Source organism: Brassica rapa, chromosome A01 (genome assembly GCF_000309985.2).
Source record: "Brassica rapa cultivar Chiifu-401-42 chromosome A01, CAAS_Brap_v3.01, whole genome shotgun sequence".
Taxonomy (NCBI): domain Eukaryota; kingdom Viridiplantae; phylum Streptophyta; class Magnoliopsida; order Brassicales; family Brassicaceae; genus Brassica; species Brassica rapa.
Window position 1 is genome coordinate 27,477,698 of NC_024795.2, and position 18,553 is coordinate 27,496,250.

At 37.5% G+C, this 18,553-nt stretch overlaps 4 protein-coding genes across 5 annotated transcripts; 3 read left to right on the forward strand and 1 right to left on the reverse strand.

Annotated features, from left to right (window-relative positions):
• Window positions 1–749: 749 nt before the first annotated feature.
• LOC103848276 (protein DEFECTIVE IN EXINE FORMATION 1) lies at window positions 750–5,404 on the forward strand. 2 transcript variants are annotated; one of them, XM_009125214.3, is made up of 13 exons: window positions 750–1,036; window positions 1,121–1,231; window positions 1,511–1,593; window positions 1,711–1,828; window positions 1,913–2,079; window positions 2,424–3,097; window positions 3,183–3,253; window positions 3,386–3,642; window positions 3,761–3,942; window positions 4,143–4,426; window positions 4,508–4,625; window positions 4,709–4,891; window positions 4,963–5,404. In XM_009125214.3, the coding sequence occupies exons 1-13, from the start codon at window positions 909–911 to the stop codon at window positions 5,278–5,280; spliced, it is 2,694 nt and encodes an 897-aa protein (XP_009123462.2). In that variant the 5' UTR covers window positions 750–908; the 3' UTR covers window positions 5,281–5,404. The 2 variants fall into 2 exon arrangements, with proteins under 2 accessions (XP_009123462.2, XP_033146572.1); XM_033290681.1 differs by lacking the exon at window positions 750–1,036 and having other exon boundaries at window positions 1,121–1,262.
• LOC103848265 lies at window positions 5,334–5,867 on the reverse strand. Its single transcript, XM_009125212.3, has one exon. It carries the CDS (start codon window positions 5,809–5,811, stop codon window positions 5,473–5,475), a length of 339 nt encoding a protein of 112 aa, XP_009123460.1. The 5' UTR covers window positions 5,812–5,867; the 3' UTR covers window positions 5,334–5,472.
• Window positions 5,868–6,047: 180 nt separating this feature from the next.
• On the forward strand, window positions 6,048–11,475 carry LOC103848291 (mitogen-activated protein kinase-binding protein 1). Its single transcript, XM_009125227.3, has 19 exons — window positions 6,048–6,223; window positions 6,295–6,513; window positions 6,590–6,698; window positions 6,774–7,136; window positions 7,225–7,280; window positions 7,507–7,747; window positions 7,831–7,886; window positions 7,984–8,233; window positions 8,373–8,536; window positions 8,616–8,758; window positions 8,836–8,934; window positions 9,011–9,146; window positions 9,248–9,334; window positions 9,413–9,574; window positions 9,779–10,075; window positions 10,169–10,344; window positions 10,445–10,625; window positions 10,703–10,906; window positions 11,080–11,475. Exons 1-19 carry the CDS (start codon window positions 6,179–6,181, stop codon window positions 11,368–11,370), a joined length of 3,279 nt encoding a protein of 1,092 aa, XP_009123475.2. The 5' UTR covers window positions 6,048–6,178; the 3' UTR covers window positions 11,371–11,475.
• A 1,213-nt stretch (window positions 11,476–12,688) lies between these two features.
• On the forward strand, window positions 12,689–18,551 carry LOC103848299 (protein OCTOPUS). The gene has a single exon (XM_009125234.3). It carries the CDS (start codon window positions 16,519–16,521, stop codon window positions 18,355–18,357), a length of 1,839 nt encoding a protein of 612 aa, XP_009123482.1. The 5' UTR covers window positions 12,689–16,518; the 3' UTR covers window positions 18,358–18,551.
• The last annotated feature ends 2 nt before the right edge of the window (window positions 18,552–18,553 follow it).

Consider the following 18,553-nt stretch of genomic DNA (forward strand, 5'->3'; position numbering starts at 1 on the left):
TTAGATAATTAAAAAAAATTATTTGATTAATATTTAATTATATAATTTTATGTTTTTTACTTTTTACTAAAATATTTTTCAGATAACAATATAATATATATATAAATTATCTTCTACTTTTATAGATAACAATACAATATATATATAAATTATCTTGTTTTTTTAAATTATATTTTTAGATTTTGGATAATTCAATATTCTATTTTAATTTTATAATTTTATGTTTTTAACTTTTTACTAAAATATTTTTTCAGATAACAATCCAATATATATAAAGAAATTATCTTCTACTTTTTCAGATAACAATACAATATATATATATAGAAATTATCTTCTTTTTTAGTTATCTTTTCAGATTTTGGATAATTCAATATTCTATTTTAATTATATAATTAAGAATTTTATTTGATTAATATTTAGTTATATAATTCATGTTTTAATATTTTTATTAAAAGATTTTTTTTAGATAACAATACAATATATACAGAAATTATCTATTTTTTAAATTATATTTTCAGATTTTAGATAATTCTTACTATTATTAATTTTAATCAATTATTTAACCAAATAAATTAAAATTTTGTTTTTATTTTTTAATTTTGTTATACATTTTATTCATAAAGTGTAGTATATATATTAACCGCTCTAACTTTTAATGTGAGAACTCGATTCCTAAAATTTACTTTGCAAATAATAGTATAGATAGATAGATAGATATGATCTCTCATATTTGTAGCGTGTTGTTATTTTTCATTTGTGCTTAGATAAAAACGGCAAGTAGTAACTCTTTCCTGCATCATTCAATTAGCTAACGATATTACTTAGTCCAAATTTGATTGGGTTTTGCAAAATCTCACCCTCATAATTGCATTCAGTTCTTCGTAGCTGAATCTGGAGCCTGATTCACCATGAAATCCCGTGGGCGTCGGTGTCTGCTGAGATTCTTCCTCTTCCTCATCCTATCGAATCCCTCCTACGGAGAAAACAAGTTCAGGGAGCGTAAAGCCACCGATGACGAGCTGAGCTACCCAGAAATGTAAGGCAACGCGTCAATTTCGATGCACTCGTGCGTATTTATGTTAGTAATTGATCCGAATTTGAGTTTTTGGGTTGTGTGCAGTGACGAAGATGCTTTGTTGAATTCGCAGTGCCCGAGAAACTTGGAGCTGAGGTGGCAAACTGAAGTCACTTCTAGCGTTTATGCCACACCCTTGATTGCTGATATTAACAGGTTTTGATTATGTGGTGGAATCTAATTCAAAGTGAGATATTTGTGTTCTGAATTTGAGTTTTTTGTTGAGGATAATGAGTGCTGGCTCAGTTTTTTTGTTTCTTGAAACCTTTATTTGTGTTTTTTTACCACCAATTATATGTTGATTATGTGCTTGAGTCGTATCCAAAGTTAGATATCTGTGTTCTGAGTTTGAGTTTTTGGTTGAGGATAATGAGTGCTGGCTCAATTTTTTTTTTTTTTGTTTCTTGAAGCCTGATTTGTGTTTCTTGGTAACAGTGATGGAAAGCTTGACATTGTTGTTCCATCTTTTGTTCACTACCTTGAAGTTCTTGAAGGCTCTGATGGAGACAAGATGCCAGGTACTGGGATATATCTTATCTTCTTATCTGACTTTTTTTTGCCCTGGGCTTGTTCATCTAATGATGTAGAATATCGAGGACATTGGTAATGTTACTGATGCACTAATGGAATGCTAGGGTGGCCTGCTTTTCATCAGTCAAACGTTCATGCAAGTCCTCTTCTTTTTGATATCGACAAAGATGGTGTTAGAGAAATTGCTCTGGCCACCTACAATGGCGAGGTGCTCTTTTTCAGGTAATTATTGATAGATACTTTATATCTGTTATCATGATCCTTGGATTTTTTTTGTGCGTTTTCAATTTTTTGTTTTGTTTTCAGGGTGTCGGGCTTTTTGATGTTAGATAAGCTAGTAGTGCCACGTAGGAAAGTTAACAAGAACTGGCATGTGGGACTGAACCCTGGCCCTGTTGACCGTTCACATCCTGATGTCCATGATGAACTGCTTGTGCATGAAGCTGAGGAAATGAAGGCATCGATGACCACTCGTAAGTTTTTTTTATCATATTAAACTTCTACATCAGTTTTCTAGTTTGCTGCTTAAATTTGGCACATCCTGATATTAGTTGACACTGAACTGGTAAAGATTTGGTTGTGTGGTTTAGTTAATTGAAAGTGGAAAGCTAAGTTTATGCTTGTATCAACTGCCTCAGCTGATCTTAAGAATATTTTTGTATTTTGTGTCTTGCATTTATCGTTTGGATTTTGCATTATCCGATGAGGTTTTCCACTAGCTTATCGTTATGTCCTGTATCTAGACGGTAAAGAAAGTACATGGATTAGCAGTCTTGATGAAAGTTTACTTTGTGACTCTCACTTCTTCTCTTTGTAGAACCGAATGCAACTACCACAACACCAAATGTTACAGTCTCGATGTCGAAAGAAATTCATGGTGAGGCTTCAAATGTGTCATCTCAAGAGGATCAAAAGAAACCTGAGAATAACCAAACAGAAGCCGTCGTCAAGCCTACTCCAGAGCTACATAACTCCACCTTGGATGTTAGAGCAAATAATTCAGCAGCAAATGATACTACAGCTGGCTCAGCACAAATTCTCAATGGAAATGTAACCTCCAGTGAAGTGGATCAAAGCAAGAACAGTGAAGTTAAGAAGGAGACTGTTATTAAATTAAATTCTAGTACGGATAATTCCTCAGAAACTTTGGGGACATCTGGTAACAGTAGTACGACAGAGACAGGAACCAAAAGTGGGAGGCGACTTCTGGAAAATAATGACTCGAAAGAATCTGCGGACGGCCATTCTGACAATAAAGACAACAGTGAAGGTGTTCGCATGGCCACAGTTGAAAACGATGGAGTATTAGAAGCTGAAGCAGATTCAGCCTTTGACTTTTTGTGTGATAATGATGAATTAGGTGATGAATACTTTTCTGATTATGACGATTATGTTAACGATACCATGTGGGGTGATGAGGAGTGGGTCGAGGAGAAACACGAGTATACAGAAGATTATGTGAATATTGACGCCCATATACTCTGCACTCCAGTGAGTTTCGTTTTATGTAAAAAAAAACATTATCTTAGGTTACTTGCGTCCATGAGATATCTTACAGTGTCACTTCTTTAATCAGGTAATTGCTGACATAGACAAGGATGGAGTAGAGGAGATGGTTGTTGCTGTTTCCTATTTCTTCGACCCTGAGTAAGTTTGTGTTTCATCTCTTTACTATAATCTGTCAATACAAAAGTATCACTAGTACATGAGATAACATTACCGCTTCCAGTTTATTTACTTTGCTGAACATAACTGATCCTGATAAGCATATTTTTTCAGGTATTATGACAATCCAGAACATCTGAAAGAGCTTGGCGGTATTGACATCAAAAACTATATTGCTAGTTCAATTGTGGTTTTCAATCTTGAGACGAAACAAGTTAAGTGGGTCAAAGAGCTAGATTTGAGTACGGATAATGCAAACTTCCGTGCATATATTTATTCTTCCCCAACGGTGGTTGATCTTGATGGCGATGGTTACTTGGATATTCTTGTGGGAACTTCCTTTGGCTTATTCTACGCCATGGACCATCATGGTAAGACTTCTTGTAGCGTCCTGCGCTCTGCCTTATTAACATTGAATACACGAGTCTCATTACACTCTTTGCAAGTCTCAGTGTTGATTTGAATTCTAAGATTATCGTCTTCTTGCAGGAAACATCAGAGAAAAATTCCCACTTGAAATGGCTGAAATTCAAGGAGCAGTGGTTGCAGCTGATATAAATGACGATGGAAAGATTGAACTTGTAACAACTGATTCCCACGGAAATGTAGCAGCATGGACCACGCAAGGAGTTGAAATTTGGGAAGTGCATTTAAAGAGTCTTGTTCCCCAGGTAAACAGTTACATCCGTTCATTCTCATCAAGTTTAGAACAGTCTTTTGAATGAACCACTTGTAGGAGCATCAACACGATTCTATCAGTTGATCATAGTGCATATGATCTTTCATAGGATCGCTTGTGGTTGTTTTAAGTTGTAACTTGTAAGTAATGTTCTCTTCGCAATCAGCGGCTGATACCAGTATTCTCTTTCAGGGTCCTTCAATAGGCGATGTTGATGGTGATGGACATACTGACGTTGTGGTTCCTACAACATCAGGAAACATTTACGTTCTTAGTGGCAAGGATGGTTCGATTATCCGTCCTTACCCGTACAGAACTCATGGAAGAGTGATGAACCAGCTTCTTCTTGTTGATCTGAACAAGCGAGGTGAGAAAAAGAAGGGACTCACCATTGTGACCACATCCTTTGACGGTTACATGTACCTCATAGACGGACCCACTTCATGCACTGATGTTGTTGATATTGGTGAAACTTCGTAAGTCACTTGCTTGATATTTTTGGTAGTTTCGCTTTTTTTTCCAGTGGATTTTGATGGCGCAAATGTTTTATGTTACAGATACAGCATGGTCTTAGCTGATAATGTTGACGGTGGAGATGATCTTGATCTCATTGTCTCAACTATGAATGGAAACGTCTTTTGCTTCTCTACACCTTCTCCTCACCATCCCCTCAAGGCAAGATCAATTCCAACATCTTCATGTTTCTTTTATTAATGTGAGAGATTATTGATTTCACACTTGGCTCTCAAATTCATCAGGCGTGGAGATCGACTGATCAAGGGAGGAACAATAAGGCAAACCGTTACGGTCGTGAAGGTGTTTTTGTCACTCATTCAACCAGAGGTTTCCGCGATGAGGAAGGCAAAAACTTCTGGGCTGAGATCGAGATTGTCGATAACTACAGATACCCATCTGGTTCACAAACACCCTACAACGTTGCAGTAAGTTCTTTATAGATGGATGATTAGCAATGGCCCGTGAAACTAAAGTACATCCATTTTCAAATGTACAGACGACGCTGTTGGTTCCGGGCAACTACCAAGGAGATAGGAGGATAAAGCAGAGCCAGATCTATGACCGACCGGGCAAATACAGAATAAAACTACCGACCGTTGGAGTGAGGACGACAGGCACCGTAATGGTGGAGATGGTGGACGAGAATGGACTCCATTTCTCAGACGAGTTCTCTCTAACGTTCCATATGTATTACTACAAGCTTCTGAAATGGCTGCTTGTCCTCCCTATGCTCGGCATGTTCGGTCTGCTCGTGATACTACGGCCTCAAGAAGCCGTTCCCTTACCATCCTTCTCGCGCAACACAGACTTATAATCTAAGGTACTACACAAGTTTTGATGTTTTGTATCTCTTAAAAAAAAAGTTATGTAATTCAACTTTTAGTATTAGGAAACAATGAAGCCATTCATGTATAAGAGTCTTAAGTCCAAACGCAGAACTGTAATGAGAAGAAATATAAAAGGGTAGCCAAACACGCCCTAAAGACAAAACACAAACAGTTCCTTATCACGACGGCTGCAACAATGGTCTCTTACCAAGTCTCTTCATCTCCCTCTCCATGTTTCCCGTGAGCATCAGCCTAAACATCTTGAGATCGCAAAGAAACGACCAAACCGGGTGTCCGAAGCTCGCCGGAACGTTCCCTTCCACGAAGAAGTGGCTGTACCACGCGAACCCGTACCCAAACAGAGGCACCAGCGCCAGGAACCACCGGCTGATCAGAACCGAACACAGCAAAGCCACGATGCTCGCGATTATCCCCGTGAAGTGCCACCGTCTCGTCGATGGATTCGAGTGTTGCATCACGTAGAAAGGCCAGAACTCCTCAAAGCTTCTGAAATTCATCTCCACAACAAGATCGTTGGTTTTCGATTGCTCTCGAGCTTTTTTCCTCCTGCTTGTTTGGTAAGCGAGAGAAAGAAAGATTTTAGAGAAAGACGAAACGTAACCAGTTGACAATAATTAAAACCAAAACTATATGGGCCTTTAAAGGCCCGCTTTATAGTGGGCTTTATAAAATTAGGTTAAATTAATTTAATTTTATAACGGAAGATTTTTTTTTAAATTTCGAAAGAAAAAAATCAAATCAATTACAAATTGTTTTCCCTCCTATGGTAACGACGATCCCAATCAAATCGGAAAAATCTGAAATCCCTAGGATCATCATCATCTCTCTCTCCCTCTCGCTAGGGTTTGTAATTCACTAATCAGAATGAAGCTGAGCCAGACACTGAAGAAGCCTTGTTCATCAGCTAAGGTACGTACGTCTTAATCAACCACTAGCTCAACCAAATCTCGAATTGATTTTGTTTTTTATTTATTTTGCAGCTGATTCTGCAAGAGATAATCGGTTTAACCACAAAGAACGCCAACGGTTTAGCCTCGGCGTCCTGCACCTCGAAGTGTGTCTACTTGGCGGGATGCGTTGTGGTGGTATACGATGTAGACGCGTGCACTCAATCGCACCTCGTCGTATCTCACCGTGTGCCTAAGACTCTGAGCTGTGTGGCGGTTTCGCACAACGGCCGGTTTGTAGCTGCTGGAGAGGTATGGCCTTTCTTTGCATGCAGTTTAAATAAAGATTATATGATGTCTTGATTGGTGTTTAATTGGTTATTCTCAGTCTTCGAATCTCTCTTCGGTATTGATATGGGACTGTGAGAGTTTGGGGCTTGTGGCTGAGCTGAAAGGTCATCTTTATGGAGCTCAGTGTCTCTCCTTTTCACCAAATGGTTAGTTAGTCTTTTAAGGATTTTAGTTGATTAGTTTTGAAGTTTGTATTTAATTTTATTTAATTTGGATTTTAGGGGAATATTTGGTGAGTGTTGGAGGATATGTATATCTTTGGGACTGGCGTAAAAGCGTCTTGCTGGCGAAGGTCAAAGCGAGTTCTACTTCTTGCTCTGATATTACCTCTGTGGCATTCTCATCCAATGGGAAGTTTGTTGTTACTTCCGGGAACAAGCATTTGAAGTATTGGAGAGTTGGTTCTTTTCAGAGGAAACGGTCAAACAAAGTAGGATCTTTGGCACTTCATGGGAAGCCGAGTGACTGTGGGTTTCAGAAAGGAAACTCGTTTGTATCAGTGATATCAGCTAATAGAGTGAAATCTAGTGGAAGTGATGAACGAGGTGAAGAAGTTGTGTCAATATACGCTCTTACAGATGCAGGTATTCGCTCCACAAATTTACAGCTGTGAATATATGTTTTTGTACATTCTTCTCATGCGACGGTTATTAAATTTATTCTACTGCGTAGGTGTTCTGATGCTCATGAGTTGTGATATGTTGATCAAGAAATCAGTGGATCTTAAGGTACAATAATTTCATTTCACACTGGCATTTAGATATGCATAAAATTCATTTACTATGGTCCGGAACATTGCTGTGTTATTTTAATGAGCCTAGCTATAAGTTTAATTAACTTGTCTGTGTTGTGTGACCCTAGGCATCAGACAGCATTATTGTTCATGTTAGTTTCTGGGACTTTTTTTTTTGTTATAACAATATTTTCTTTGATTGGCTTGTAATGAACTGTCAGGTTGAGAAATGTTTTGCTCTATCTGCATCCACTAGATTGATAGCATGCGCTTGCAGCGAGGGAGCGATCCAGCTATTTACTCCTGAAACGTTAGAATATGCTGCCACAATACACTTTTCAGATGCTAGAAAGAGCCACACTGAAAATCAATCTCATTCAGAAGAACTAAAAAATACAGAATCTCAGCCTGTTAGCTATCCGGACGCAGTTGCGTGCCAGTTTTCGACCACAGATAAGCTCGGTTAGTGTAGAAGAACGTCATAATAGCAGTACAATGCTTTTACCAATCTTCTTTGTGACTAAGCTTGAATTTCGGCTTCACAGTTGTCATCTATGGGGATCATAGTCTCTATGTTTGGGATGTGAATGACGTGAACAAGGTAATATAAATCTATTTCAGTATTTGCCATAGAAAGTTAGTTACCTATTAAAGCTTTGAACACAACCGCATATGGTGATATATTTTCCTTATTCTAGCCTACAAGGTGCTCTATGATGATATCGCATTCTGCCGGGATTCGGGATATAAAAAACCTCTCTTGTGGAAATCTGCACAGTCCAACATCTGCATGTGTAGCTAGAGGATGCTCTGAAGGGGTTTCCTTCACTACATGTTCTGAAGATGGAACCATAAGGTTGTGGGATCTTGATCTTCAAATGGACCCGTTAGAAGCCAATGCAGGCAGCAAGGCCTCGGAATCTGAATCACAAGGGACTATGCATTTAGGTAATTATCACATATGCTTAGAATTTGAAAACATATCAGTGAAGATCTTATTGTGTTTGAATGTTCTGAATATTTACGTTCTTAGATTGTTTATCCAGTTCGATTGGTCATTTTCACTCATAATGTCCTTATAATGCAGCTAGTGCTGGAATTTTTGAACGAGAGCTTGTTGAGACATGTGGTACTACGTATGGTTTCCGAGCACTAGCAGTAAGTGATGATGGAAAGTACTTAGCAGCTGGTGACTGTGGAGGGAACCTTCATATATATGATTTGCAAGAATCAGAATATACATGTTTTACGGTAATATTAGTTTTTAACTTTTTGTTGGTTATGTTTCTTTGGTGATTGGTATCCAGACATATTGGTAAACATATTGCAGGATGCTCATGAATCAGAAATTCAGTCACTGAGCTTTAGCTTTCCTGGACTGAAAGATGTTAATTGTGAAACTGCCTCAAGCAACGAGTTCTTGCTTGCTTCTGGTGGAAAGGGCGGAGCGATCCACGTTTATGATGTCAAAAGGTGTTAAAACAACAGCTTTAATATGCTCTCTTAATTCCCTTGAAAGGTCATACGAACTTATATGTTGTTATTGTCAGGAACTTTGATCCCGTTGGGAGTGTTAGTGTTTCAGCCGCTGTGAAATCTGTTAAATTCGCATGTAACGGCCGGAAAATTTTAACTTCTGGTGCAGATAGGTAACGTTCTATATGCTTAGAAAAGCTGCATATTTACTTTAGCGAATGTATGGCATAATTGTTGATATTGTTGCAGGTTGCATTTGTTTGACGTTTTCAGAAAAGAAAGTAATGTGCGTATTTCACCTTCTAAATCTCAAACTCCCTCTCATGGAACCATCCATGATATGGCTGTAGATCCAACATCAGGACTTGTTGTCACAGTGGGACAGGTATTGCTAATGCGACCTCTCGATGTCTCGTGCAGATTCGGTCGATTAATTATACACCTAGGATTTAAACAAGCGTCTGATGTATTATTTCATGATTGCAGGATAAGAAGATAAACATATTCGACATAGAAAGCGGAAAGATTGTCAGATCATTCAAGCAAAACAGAGACCATGGAGATCCCATAAAGGTGCATTGATCCAACAGTTTGTTAGGGGATTCAATATTGTTGAATTTTCTAGTGCTGACAATAAAATCTCTTCTATAGGTCATTTTGGACCCTAGCTGCAGCTACTTGGCATGCTCCTACTCTGACAGGACAATCTGCCTTTTGGACTTTGTCACAGGAGAGTTGGTTGCTCAGGCCACAGGACATGGCGAAGCCGTGACTGGTGTTATTTTCCTTCCTGATTGCAAACATATCATTTCAGTAAGTTTCTAAATTGTTGCCTTCTGTTATTTTACAGCTGTAAAGAACCTTGGCTTTTTGATGAAGTCAAGATCAATGTCTCATTCCTATTGAATTCATTAACCATTAGAGAGCTTTATGTGCTAAAACTTGGATCTCTCTTGGTATCCTCAAATGAAAATGAACAACTGAGATATACTAAATTTCCTTGGTGTTTATTAACAGGTAGCAGGTGACGGCTGTATTTTTGTTTGGAAACTGCCCTTGCAAATGGTTACTCGTATGACACGGGCAGTAAATGAAAATGGCAGCTTAGATCCTGTAACTATGGCCCAGCCGGTAAAGTTTATGCAGATTGTGGGTTATGTGGAGGAAGACGATCAAAATGCAGATCAAATTCAGCAACTCTCTCCATGGACATCTTCATTTAAGTTCAGTGTCTCTAGACTTCCTAAGTGGGCTCAAACTAAAGTTGAAACATATGGTATTGCTACCGCTTGTAAGGATTCTGTTTCAAACCAGGTATAAATCAAAAATTCACTTTTTAGATCCAAAAAGTCAGCTACATGCTTCTAGTTCTTCTGACATTAAGTGTCGTTATTACCTCCACAATAGAAACATGAAGATAAAGCTCTAGTGAATGTTGTTAACATTGCTGAAGACTGCTCTTCTACGAATCTTGAATGCCAAACTCCCAAGCAAGGTTCAAGAACCGGAAAGTTATGCCTTGGAAGCTTGTCCAAAAGCTCTAGCGACAGTGAAACTTCAGTGCCTCAAGGAGATGCTCCTAGGTAAGAAGCTTTTGCTTTGTTACTGCATCATTCTTCTCTCTACCTCTCTTCCTGCTTTTAGAAGAACCACTTTGCTTGTTTTAATTTTTGTTCTCGACAGCCATAGGAAGGAAACGCGCTGGAACACTATCTACAACGTGTGTTTGGATCTTTTAAATTCTCCGAACATCCAAACATCTTCCATTAAACAACAGAAACCAGAAAAATTCTGCACCAAAGGCTCTGCCGAGCAGGGGGACATGCTCAAACAGTTCGACAACAGTTTGTCAATGATAGAAGAGGTGAGAGCTCTCTTCACTATTCCTTCGACATTACCAAGAGAAATCTTCATGGCCACAAATGTTTACTTTATCCATAGGTGGAGGCCGAGAAAACATCGCAGCAAAGAAGATATTCTACTCAATTTGTTCTTAGAAAGGACTACATTGGTGGAACCAGACAATTTCTGCGTACACCCTCCCAGAAATCAGGGTACAAGATTTTGAGATCGATCCAAGAACATCTCCCTCTTGATACGGTGAATGATCAGTCTTCACAGAGCTCAGAAGAACATCCTGAACAGGTTTCACCAAGTTATATATTAACGCATTTTTACATATTTATAGGCTTTAAAACACTCAGAGATGCATAAAATTTCCATCAATGATCCCAAGTGCCAACGTTATTTTGTGTGTATGTAGAAACTGAACATGTGATTTTAAGTTTTATGTAACCGCTGGTTATGTTCTGCCACAGGACAAGGCCTCTTCAGAAGTATTCCATGATACGCTTGCAGACGATTCACTTCAAGAAAGAATAACGTCTTGCCGTCAAGCATTGCACAGCCTGAAAGCTGCTGCGTCAGTTTTGGTCAAGTCAATGTCGGAATTATCTACAGCTTCTCCCAGAGATCGAATCTCAGGTGAACTCAGAGACCAGTTGTTTGATGAAGCAGCTTTGATGATGCCAGAAATGTCTCAGAAAGTTAATGAAATTGTTGCCAAGATGATGCTTGAGCACAAAAATACAAAACAAAGTGATGGATAAAATGTCTCCTATTAGTTCAATATACAAAGTGATGGAAACATTGTATACTTTAGCACTGTACAGTTATGCATCTTACAAATTGAATAATAATGGGTTTGTTGCTCTTCCTATTTTCTTGACATTTGACTTTTACTTTTCATAGTCATTTCAGATTCTAAAGCTTTAGTGTTCAATAGTGACACCTTCAAAACCGGATCCACCAAGTTAATGTTGAGATTTTAACCCTCTTAGTAGTTCAACTTTTCCTTTTCTAGCTCTCTTCGTTTGAGAACTACTAGTAGCTGCTGATTTTCATGGCAACACTAGACTCATTTTATTGGATAGAAGTAGAACCATATCATATGTAGATTTGGTACTTTACATATATACACTGATATGTGGATCCACAAAGCCCATTCTTATGAAAATTATTGCTCTGTATAAATAATAAATTAATCATAAATTCAAAATTCAAAATGAAGAATTTTATGTATTTTTCTCAACATCAAACGGATTTCCATTAATTCAAAGATTTTATCAAAGAATTAGGTGTTATTGGTTTATATATTTTGATTGATTTAGAAATCCATATAGTATTTATAAATCCAAGTAAAATATGCAAATCCGAAGGTTTTTTCTTGGATTTGAGTCTTTGTATTTTTAACTAAAAAATCCAAACAAATCTATTCAAATCCATTATAAAATTAAATATATTAGTAAATCCATACGATTGAATAACACTTGATTTGATATAGAATTTATGAATCATTAAACCAATAACACATGATTTTAATACATATTTGAAAATCATAGAACCAATAACACTAGATTTAGTTCAGATTTTCAAATCCATTAAAATACAACAACCAATAACCAGTTCGCTAAAACTTTGTAATAAAACAAAGCCTTGAGGTTTGTATTGATTTGGGTGCTTTTCTTGTCTTGCTGTAGTAACATGCTTACAAAAAAAGAGTTCCTCTCTTTATTGGGATTCCTCATTTAATAGATGTTCAAAAAGAATATAATATTATTGACAATTCTAATTCCTTTTTTTTACCAAAGGTTTATGATGGTTCTAACTTCTAACTCTTGCATTAGTTATACTTTAAAAGGGATTTTTTACTCGTAAAGTATTATACCTTGTGAGTTTTCATCTATTTCACCTAATTTTAACATAAAACCAATATACAAGTTCATTTTCATATAAAGGTCATTCTGATAACAATGGTGCTTTAATTTGACGTGGACTGTATATATATGACATACACTTATATATCACATGATATGTCGTCGTTAAGTACATTTATATAGATAGATCTTTACATTACAAGTTACAAGATACTGTACATGGACACTTTATTAGTTAAGACTTTGAGTATCTGAGTAAGAAAGGAACTAAAGAGACTTTCATAAATGTGAATACAATGACATAGAGAAGCATGTTGGGTCCAAAATAGAGGCTTTCTATGTAAAATAATAAAATCTTTTTCGATTTTTTAAGAAAGTTGAAACTAAGTTTGGTTGTTTTTTCTTCTTCTTGATAAACCAAAAAGCCATTGATTTCTGAGTGGTCGGATGTTGTGGGCCAAAAAGGTCATATTTTGATTGTCCTTTTCCAACTTATTGTTTCTCTTGTAGTGATTACATTCCTCTTTTATGTTTCCTTTAACATTTGATAATGACTATCAATTATTGAAAATTATATGTGTATGTAAGTAATGTCATAAACCAATTTAATATGGAGCGAGTGACGCCTAGAAATTTGAAATGTATAACAAAAAGTTGTAAATTAGTTTGGTTACCAATTAGTTTAAGTATATTTGTTTGATAATGAGTTACACCATTTGAAAGATACTAAATGGTTATTATCAATAACGAAATAGTGGTGCAGAAACTATTTTATTTTTAATCAGAAGCATAATTTGGGAGATAAATGTTGATCAAAAAAGTTTAAGTATGTCTACGCACGAGCTGGTATATGCTCTTTGTTGATCAGTGACTTAATGTTGACTATGAAAAGTGAGTGAAAGATAAGAAGAGAGTTCACTCACGGCTTTGTATACAATTGCTCAGTATTTTTACCGCTTGAAATCTTCTTACCATGATATTATCCTTTGTTTTGATACCCGTAGAAAAGAAAAATCTTAATCGTGATACTCATGATTAAATATGAAATTGTGCGAAGATAATATATTATATAGTTTTGAAATCATTACTATGTTCCACATCAGTGCCATCACTATTGTTAACTGTTTAAATGTCCAATGTTTACTAACCGGCATAAATTCAATATGCATGGTATTAAGTTAGATTTGTAAGAAAAATTACCTGGAATACACAAAATTACAAGCTTTCTATCTATAATTTTATTCATTCACAATATTTATAATTTACCAAATATGCACAGTGTAGAAACAAAGAGAGTTTGTTTTGTTCAAAGGCTCATTCATTTGGTGCTTTGTCGCTTCTGCTTGTAATGCTGAGCTTGTGATTGTTAAAGCGGCTTCTGTTGCGGTTTTAATTTCGGGCGTTAGACCAGTACTTGTGCTCTCTAATTCCCAAAGTTTCATTTCACTTCTTAGCACGATTGGCGTTGAGTTTCGAGGACTACTCAGCGATATTATGTGTTGTTTATGTGTTATGTTTGCTCCTATTTTATGGTGTTATATCTCATTGCTTTGCTTTGTTATGGTAGCAGCAGATGTTCTTAGTCGATTTGGCCTTGTTATTGCTTGATGTAAACGACTTCTCCAGCTATAGAGAGTAATGATTTATAAAACTGTTGTTTGATAAATAAAAAAAAAACGTTTATTACTTTGAAATACTTACTACTTTGACCGAAAAAAAATTACGACTACAAAAGTATTAAATAATAAAAAATACTGACGACCAGGAAGACATTAATTTACAAAAATAGATAATTAGCAAATGATTTTTACACGTGGGATATGGTATAATTGGAGTATTCTTACACACGTCTGAGAGGATATTTTTTTACCACACAAAAAAAGTCAAGAGAGGATACAGACAGGAAAACACACCCTTCTATATTCATTTCAAGTTTCAGATATTGCTTACAAGTCGATGATCGTAATTCGTAATCAAATTATTGCATGTATGAAGTATGATGTATACATTATTCCTACGTTAAAAACAAAATAATTCCACAAACAAAATTATTGTATGCATGACATGATCTGCTTCCCATGCTAGAGATATTCAAAGACCGTACTAGTACTAGCTACCAGGACAAAATATAGCTCCAAAATCAAATTAACAGCACAGGTTTGGATTTATTTTGAATAAAGAAATTCAATATATTTGCGGGAACTTATCAAAAAAAAAAAATATTTGCGGGAAATCACAAAAGAAAGACACAAAAGAAAAGGCAATATAAAATTTCATCAGATAAAGAAAATAAAGCTGAAGTTAATCGAATGCATCACAAAAAGTATACAAACAATACAGTCTATGAAATTGATAACGAAAACTTTCAAATTAATCCCTATTTTCTGCGTATTTTTCTTGTTTCTAAACTCAAAATCGAAAAATCTATTTAAACCAATTAAAAAAACCCGTACTTACCAAACAAAACATTACACAACTTAATTCTTGAACTGATCAGGGCCAGCATACGATAAGACTACACTCATAATAGTAGCTTGGTAAAAAGTTTAGATTTCATCTTCAAAACAAAATTTAGTCTGATATTTTGCTCAAATATCGAAAAGATATATTTGTTAAACGAATGAAAAGAAAAAGGAAAAAGAAAAAAAAAGAAGAAAGCGAAAGAAGAGAATGTCGTAGAGACAAGAAATAAGAATTGCGATGGCGTGGTTTGCATCTTTTGTTTGCTGGTAAAAATAGAAATTGTTACGGTGGTTAAAGCGGTAACTTTCATAGTTGACGCAGCTGCTATGATTGATGTAGCGATGATTGACATGATTCCTACGGTAGACCTGTAGTGAAGCAGCAGCACTGACAAATATTTTAATCAGCAGCTAATATCTTACTAGTAACTTCCCTAACTTGAAACGAATTTTGCTTACATCTATATTCATCAGATCGATGAAGAACAAAAACTATATATAGCGTTCTATTAAGTTCTGTAATTTAAATGTTTTGGAATCACACTATACTTTTTTGCATGTTAACTGACACTGAAGCATGTGAGTTGCTTTGAAAATTTGTCAAAACAAGTGTGAATTTTTATTTAAAATAATCACCTTTGACAAAACACCGGCTCAACAAGTAACGGGTTTATATTACACGAGACAATACCGGAAGAACATAGACATTTGACATATCTCCAATTAGTTAGTGTATTCATTCACTAAACGCATGTTAACACACAAGTAAACTGGGAGACAAGGCCAAAATTTGTTTCTTATAAAGAGGATACAAAATACTCCCTCTGTTTTTTAAAGATAGTTAGATAGATGTTCTAGGAAAATATTTTGTTTCCAAAAGATGTATTTTTTTATGTTTTCAAAGCATATTTTGTCAACTAATAATGAAAAATTATGTGTTTCAAAAATATTAATTACATTTCTTTTAATCCTATTGGTTTAAAAATATAAGAAATATAAAGTTACAAAAAACTATGCATTAATAACTAAGTTTTAATATGGTTTCTTAATAAGTGTGAAAATCCTAGAACATTCATCTTTAAAAAACAGAGGGAGTAAGATTTTGGCTTATATGATGAATTGAATAAAGCTGGGAAAATTATAGAAATATTGATTTTTTAATATTTTCACACATATTAAAAAATACATTAAACTACTATGTATTGTTTTCTGTGATTTTCAATTTTCAATAAACTTTAACTAATAATAATTCAATAAAGTCAATTAATTTTTCTGAAGTCTATAATTTTTTCATAAAAAACACTAAAAATACTTATTTGTGAAACAAATTTTTTTCTAAAATATCTTTCTTAGTACTAATCACCCTGATCCATTTTCCATCTTTTGATTTGATATTCCTTGAAACATTTTTATTTTAATTTGTTAATTACCGTTGGAACCAGACAAAGAATCAGAAACAACACTACCAATCTCTCTCTGTCTCTGTATAATCTCAGTGTTGTCTCTCTCTCTACAAGCCGAGTGAGACAGTGATGACAATAACTCTGAGCAGAGGAAGGACTAACCACCATTTCCAATCATGAATCCGGCAACTGACCCAGTCTCCGCCGCTCCACCTCCACAGCCACACCGTCTCCCAACCTCCTGCGACCGTCACCCGGAGGAGCGATTCACCGGTTTCTGCCCTTCCTGTCTCTGTGAACGCCTCTCAGTCTTAGACCAAACCAACAATGACACTGCATCATCTTCTTCTCGGAAGCCTCCCACCATCTCCGCCGCGGCTCTCAAGGCCCTCTTCAAGCCTTCTGGTAACAACGGTGGAAACGGCCGGGTAAAACCCGGATTCTTCCCGGAGCTCCGCCGCACAAAATCGTTCTCGGCGTCAAAGAACAGCGAGGGACTCTCCGGCTTGTTCGAGCCGCAGCGTAGATCTTGCGACGTCAGACTTCGTAGCTCTCTCTTGAACTTGTTTACTCAAGATGAGCAACGTTACCCTCCGATCACCGTCTCCGGCGGCGAGGCCGAGGCGGAGCCAAGAAAATCTAGCGTTCAGGAGCCTGTATTAGAAGCTAACGACGAAGAAGCTGAAACTGAAGATGACTACGTCGACTTCGAGATTCTCAATGATAACTCCAGCAACGAAGCTGTTGAAGAGAGAAATGAGATAGAGGATGTTAAAGTCCCTGAGAAAGCTATAAGCGAAGAGGAGATAATAGATGTTGATTCTTCTCAAACCAAGAAGGCATCGGTACGACGTAGTTTCTGGTCAGCCGCCTCTGTTTTCAGCAAGAAGCTTCAGAAATGGAACCAGAAGCTGAAGAAGCGGCGGAGCAACGGCGACGATCACCACCGGCCGGGATCCGAGAGGCTACCGGTGGAGAAACCGATAGGGAGACAGCTCCGCGATACGCAGTCGGAGATCGCCGACTACCGGAGGTCGTGCGACACCGATCCTCGATTCTCCGTCGACGCCGCCGGGAGATTCTCCGTCGATATCGGGAGGATCTCGGTCGACGATCCTCCTTACTCGTTCGACGAGCCGAGAGCTTCGTGGGACGGGACTCTGATCGGACGGACGGCGAGACCTCCGCCGCCGCCGTCGATGCTCTCCGTGGTGGAGGATGCGGCGGTGCAAACCCGATCAGATATGCAGATTCCGGTGGAAGAACCACCACTTAATCAAGCGAACAATGAGTCCGATCCGGACCCGGTTATAATCCCCGGCGGATCAATCCAAACCCGAGACTATTACAATGACTCATCCTCCCGGAGGAGGAAGAGTCTCGACAGATCAAGCTCTATAAGAAAAATCCACGTGGCGGATGAGCAGAAGCCGCGAGTGTCTATATCAATAGATACTTACTCAGGAGGATCAATGAGGGATGACAGTTACGTTGTCGAGACGGGAGGTAACGGCTTTTACCGGGAACCGACGATCACCGGTGAGAGGAGAGTGAATAGTAATGATAATGGCTTTTACCGGGAACTGGCGATCACCTGTGAGAGGAAAGTGAATAGTAACGATAGCAACAAGAAGTCTAGACGGTGGGGGAAGTGGAGCATCTTAGGGCTTATCTACAGGAAGAGCGTTAACAAGTACGAGGAAGAGGAGGAACACGGTGGGATGGTGGAGTCATGGCCGGAGCTGAGGAACGGTGGAGGAGAAGGAGGACCGAGGATGGAGAGGAGTAATAGCAATGTGAGCTGGCGGAGCTCACGCGGTGTACCGGCGAGGAAAGTCAACGGGTTGGAGAGGAATAAGAGTTCAAGGCCTGGTGAAAACGGGATGTTGAATTTTTATTTGGCACCGATGAACGGTAGCCGGAGAATGAGCGTTGGAGCTGGAGGTGGTGGTGGTGGCGGGTGGGCGAATAGTCACGGCCATTCTATAGCGAGGAATGTTATGAGGCTGTATTGATAAAAACTGTTCACTGGATGGTTCGGTTTAAGTGGTTTAGCTCTCTGAACCTTCTTTGTCGTTTTTGTTGGTTTGGTTTAGTTTCGGTGCAATTGGTTTACTTTTAAAATGTTAAGGGGAGAGGGGATGGGTTTCAAACGAATGACTTGGTTACGTTGTCTATTATAACCGGAATAAACCGCCTTTAACCAGCCGT

What these genes read in the sequence shown, in the direction of transcription:
- LOC103848276 (XM_009125214.3), top strand. Translation starts at nt 909, where the DNA reads ATGAAATCCCGTGGGCGTCGGTGTCTGCTGAGATTCTTCCTCTTCCTC. An exon ending in CTACGCCATGGACCATCATG is followed by an intron (nt 3,643 to 3,760) that starts GTAAGACTTCTT and finishes GTCTTCTTGCAG; the next exon opens with GAAACATCAGAGAAAAATTC. An exon ending in TAAAGAGTCTTGTTCCCCAG is followed by an intron (nt 3,943 to 4,142) that starts GTAAACAGTTAC and finishes ATTCTCTTTCAG; the next exon opens with GGTCCTTCAATAGGCGATGT.
- LOC103848265 (XM_009125212.3), bottom strand. Translation starts at nt 5,811, where the DNA reads ATGAATTTCAGAAGCTTTGAGGAGTTCTGGCCTTTCTACGTGATGCAA.
- LOC103848291 (XM_009125227.3), top strand. Translation starts at nt 6,179, where the DNA reads ATGAAGCTGAGCCAGACACTGAAGAAGCCTTGTTCATCAGCTAAG. An exon ending in CAGAATATACATGTTTTACG is followed by an intron (nt 8,537 to 8,615) that starts GTAATATTAGTT and finishes AACATATTGCAG; the next exon opens with GATGCTCATGAATCAGAAAT. An exon ending in CACGTTTATGATGTCAAAAG is followed by an intron (nt 8,759 to 8,835) that starts GTGTTAAAACAA and finishes TGTTATTGTCAG; the next exon opens with GAACTTTGATCCCGTTGGGA.
- LOC103848299 (XM_009125234.3), top strand. Translation starts at nt 16,519, where the DNA reads ATGAATCCGGCAACTGACCCAGTCTCCGCCGCTCCACCTCCACAGCCA.